This window comes from Musca vetustissima, unplaced genomic scaffold, assembly GCF_032173495.1.
Source record: "Musca vetustissima isolate MV318-11 ecotype Yass unplaced genomic scaffold, APGP_CSIRO_Mvet_v1 utg55507, whole genome shotgun sequence".
NCBI lineage: Eukaryota > Metazoa > Arthropoda > Insecta > Diptera > Muscidae > Musca > Musca vetustissima.
The window spans coordinates 25694-30138 of NW_026888026.1; the positions used below are offsets into that span (position 1 = coordinate 25694).

A 4445-nucleotide genomic window follows, 5' to 3' on the forward strand; every position below is an offset into this window, starting at 1 on the left:
TCGGCACGCTACCACACGTAAACCCACCTTGGCCAACCAGGACCAGGAAAATGCATTCTTCGATTTGCAAGGAGATGCACCTGCAGCAGCCACAGTTGCTTCAATTGTTGCTACAAAGACATAAATTTTGCTTAAGATAAAACTTTATAACAACAGACAATTGCAAACAGTCGATCCTTGTTCTGTTTTTATTTCACTTTTTTGGTTGAGTTTTGTCCTGCATTTCTTTTTGGTTCTCCTCTCCATCTCTTCCCCTTTTACTATCCCCACCAATTTCACTTTGAGGGGAAAACACATTTTTAACTTACATTTCATTTGGAGTTTGTCCTACTCTATGGTGTCATAAAGCTCAATAACTGCAGTGCACCGAATTCTGCAGATACCCTTACAAATAAACACACACATACAACTGAACGTAAAAAACATTACGAGTGCTCAAAACCCCGCTCCTCCCCGGAAAAAAAAGAAAAACACACAACACCACAATGAGCTCAAAAACAGAATTTTGTTTTTTAAATCTGCGCACCTACCTAATATATTTGTGCTGCTATCTGCTGGTGGTGGTGGCAGCCGGTAGCCGGGTGGTCAACGGTTTGAAATGCTATTGCAATCCCAAGGAATGTGATGTCATCAGTTCGTTAGATTGTCCCGGCAAGGGTCTCATCGTTTTGGATCCATGCAAGTAAGTAAAAACAAAAACTCACAAGAAATTAATGAAACTATTTCTAGCGGAGAGACCATCGGGTCTATTCTGGTTAACAGAAAGGGCAGAAGGTCTGAGGTACCAGCCAAGAGAACAGAGTATCTGTACAGATGATTTAAGGGCGTAACTCAACAGAAGTATTGAGAATTGAGCGAGTATATGTGTGTCTGTACAAATGAGCTGAGGGATAAGCGTGTCGGAACTGAAGACTTTAGGGATCAGTTTTACTTTATACATAATGTCACGTATCTGGGAGGCTTTACAGAAAAGATAAGGAATCAGCAAAGCTGTAAAACGGAGCTGAGGGATCAGCGTTTTTATACATAAGGTTTCAGGGGTCAGCGTAATGAACTGAGGCGTCGGCATTTCAGGTACAGGTGAGGGGCGAAGTTTTTTATACAGAATACGTGGGGGACCCGCGTGAAGGATTAACGTGACTGTTCATATGAGCAAAGGGGTCAGCGAAGCTGTACAAAATAACTGAGAGGTTAGCGCTTCTGTACAGAATACTTGAGGGGTCAGCGTAATTTTAAGTTGTTTATACAATCGACTTGAGGGTAAATTGTGAGAAGCTGAGGGATCGGTGTGTCTTTACAGATGACTGAAGGGATCAGCGTAACTCTACATATGTGCTGAGTAGGCTGTACAGAAAAACTGAGGGGTCAGCGCTCATACACAGAAGATTTCAGGAGTCTGTACAGTTTAGATGTGGGGTCAGATTGTTTATACAGACGATTTGAGGGGCCAGCGTGATTGCCTGATGTATCAGCATGCCTACACAGAATCTGTTTAGATGAGCTGAAGGATCAGTGTGTCTATATAGATTAGCTAATGCATTAGAGTGACTGTACAGAAAAGTTGAGGGGTCAGCGAGGCTCAAAATATGAGCTGAGAGATCAGCAAGTCTTCTTAGATGAGTTGAGGGGTTCGCGTTTCTGTGCGGACGGGCTTAGGGGGCGGCGTGTATGCACACTCTATCTTTATATATGAGTTGAGGGATCGGCGTATTATATTGCCTGAGCTACCGGCGAATCGGTACAGATGTGCTGAGGGATCAGCGTATCTGAGCAGAATTAAAAGCACTCTGTACAGTTAAGCGGAGGGAGTGTCTTTACAGAAGAGCTGAGGGATCAGCGTTTCTGTACAGAAGATCTAAGGGATAAGCGTATCCGAACAGATGAGTTGAGAGGCCAGTTTGTCTACGTATGATCTGAGGGGTCAGCATGTCTGTACTGATGAGCTGTGGGATCAGCACCATTGAGCTGACTGGTCAGGGTTTCTATAGAGATGAGTCGAGGGGTCAGATTATCTGTAAAGATAGGCTGATGTGGCCAGCGAGTATGTACAGATGAACTGGGTGGTCAGCGTGTCTTTACAGATGATTTTAAAGATCAGTGTGTCTGTACAGAGGAAATGTTGGGTCAGCGTGTCTGTACAGATGAGCTAAGATATCATCCTGTCTGTATTGAGGAACTGAGTGGTCAGTGAGTCTGTGCAGGTGAACTGAGGGATCAGTGTATCTCCATAGATGACCTGAAGGGTCAGCGTTTCTTTACAGATTGACGAGCGTAAAGACGTGTAGATTCAGCTTTTTTGTACGGATGAACTTAGGGTCTGCATCGCTTTTGGGGTAACTTCTGAGGTCAGCGAGTCAGTGCAAAACATTTGAAAGGTCAGCGTTTCGAGCTGAAGCCTCAGCATGTCTGTGCAGATGAGGTGAGGGCTCAGTGAGTTGAGGAGTCAGTGTTATGATCCGCTGGTGGTTGAAGGATTAGCGTATTTCCACAGATACGCTGTGGGGTCAGAGTTTCCGTTGAGATGAACTGAAGTAGCACCGCATCTACCCAGATTAACTGAGGGGACTGAGTGCATCTACAGATGAGCTGGGGGTTTCTGTACAGAAGACTCGAGGGTTCAGTGAGATGATCCGTGGGGTTTTTTGATTTGGTAGATAAAAGCAAAGGGATCTGCGCATCGACCAAGATGAAGTGATGGTTCAGCGTCACTCTACAGTTCAGCGTAGACCTCGATGTACCTCTACAGATGAGTTGAGGCATCAGCGCAGCATAACTAAAGCTCCTGAGTGTTCGTACTGAGGAAATTAGGGTCAGCGAGACTGTAGAAATTAACTGAGAGTGTTTGGGTGTCGGTATAGGTAAACTCAAGGTTTCTCTGAGTCTGAAGGGATAAGATACAGGTTTACGGTGCCTGTGCAGATATGTACAAAGAAGCTTTAAGGCATGTCTAGTGGTTTTCAAGGGTCAGAGTGTCTGCAAAGATCGGCTGAAGGGCCAGTGTCACCATGCAGAACATCGGAAGGTTCAGCGTTTCTTGTAGAGGGTTTCAAGGATCAGGGCATTTTCAAATATCAATTGAATGGTCCGTTTTTACATACAAAACATGGAAAGCGTCAGCGTTTCTGCTCAGATGAGCCTAGGCTTCGAGTAGGTTCGTAGATATGATCTATGAGGGTTGCGATGTCCTTACTGATGGGTTGAGACTTAAACATGTCGGTGTAGATAATCTGAGAGACCGTTGAGGTTGTAGAAATTATGCAAGAGTTTCCCGGATTCTATATAGGAGGGCTGAAGGTTCAGTGACTGCACAACTGATATGAAGGTTTCACAGCGTCTGTATGGAGGGACTGAGGGGTCAGTGGCTTTGAACCGATGATCAGAGGGGCTAATATGTGTTTCAAATTTCACAATAAGGTCGACAAATTCTCCATGACATTTTTTTCCATACAACATTTTTCTAATTGATATTTTTGTTATTTTTAATTATAGCTGCTGTCCCATCTGCGCCAAAACCGTTGGTGAGGTATGTGGCGGTCCCGGAGATTTTTCAGGACGCTGTGAACCACCGTTAAAATGTGTAGCGAAATTGCCCACAGCCAATGCGCTGGGAGTGTGTATGGGTAAGTAAATATACATTACATTTTTTGAAAGTATTTTTCACGGTACTCACTAGGATTTGTAGCGACTTCGTGGACTTAATTTTATGTAGTATGAGATAGAGGACAAAATTAGGGAATTTAATTCTGTTTTTTTTTTTTTTTGTTTCAATATTTCAAAGATTTCAAAAGCCATAGAAACCTACTTCGCGACAAAAACAAAAATCCAAAAAAATCCGCAACTGAGTAATGAAATATAATCTCCCCCAAAAATATATAGACGTAATAAAAACTAATGTTTATTTTACATGACATCTTAGATAAGATTTCCACAAATATTTGCGTAGAAATGCAAAAGAAAATAAAACGCGTCTAACCAAATGTTACCCAGACATGATATGTCATTCGACAGATAAACAACTACGATGACGACGACAAATTGTGACACAGATATGCTGAGACGACGTGCTTGTGTTCTATGCAACCGCCATTCATAATCCACATCCGTCCCGTACACGTTCGCACACCATGCCAAAAGTTGTGTCGAGAACAATTTGTCGTATTGAAGACAACAAAACGTTTTTGTGCGAAAAGTTAACAAGAAAACTTTTTCTGCCAAAGGGGGGAAAACGGAGAAGGGTGCCAGGGTAGCATCCTTCTCCCCACCATATATTTCGGCACATAAGCCTATCATTTGAATGATATTATGACAATTTAAATGTACAATTTCCATCATTTTCATCGGCCATTAACCCTTCTCATCATATCTTACTAGGCAATTTCTTGTCCTCGTTGTTCGTTTTTTTCTCTTCTTTTCTCCCCTCTTTTGTTGCTATGGTAGGGGTTTTT

General features: G+C 42.8%; 1 protein-coding gene across 1 annotated transcript; it reads left to right on the forward strand.

The window, feature by feature from the left end:
- Nucleotides 1–485: 485 nt before the first annotated feature.
- On the forward strand, nucleotides 486–3620 carry LOC133335854 (single insulin-like growth factor-binding domain protein-2; the record flags this gene model as incomplete). Its single annotated transcript, XM_061544147.1, has 2 exons — nucleotides 486–682; nucleotides 3490–3620. Coding segments are annotated over exons 1-2 (328 nt in total), but the record flags the coding sequence as incomplete, so codon positions are not given.
- Between the last annotated feature and the right edge of the window lie 825 nt (nucleotides 3621–4445).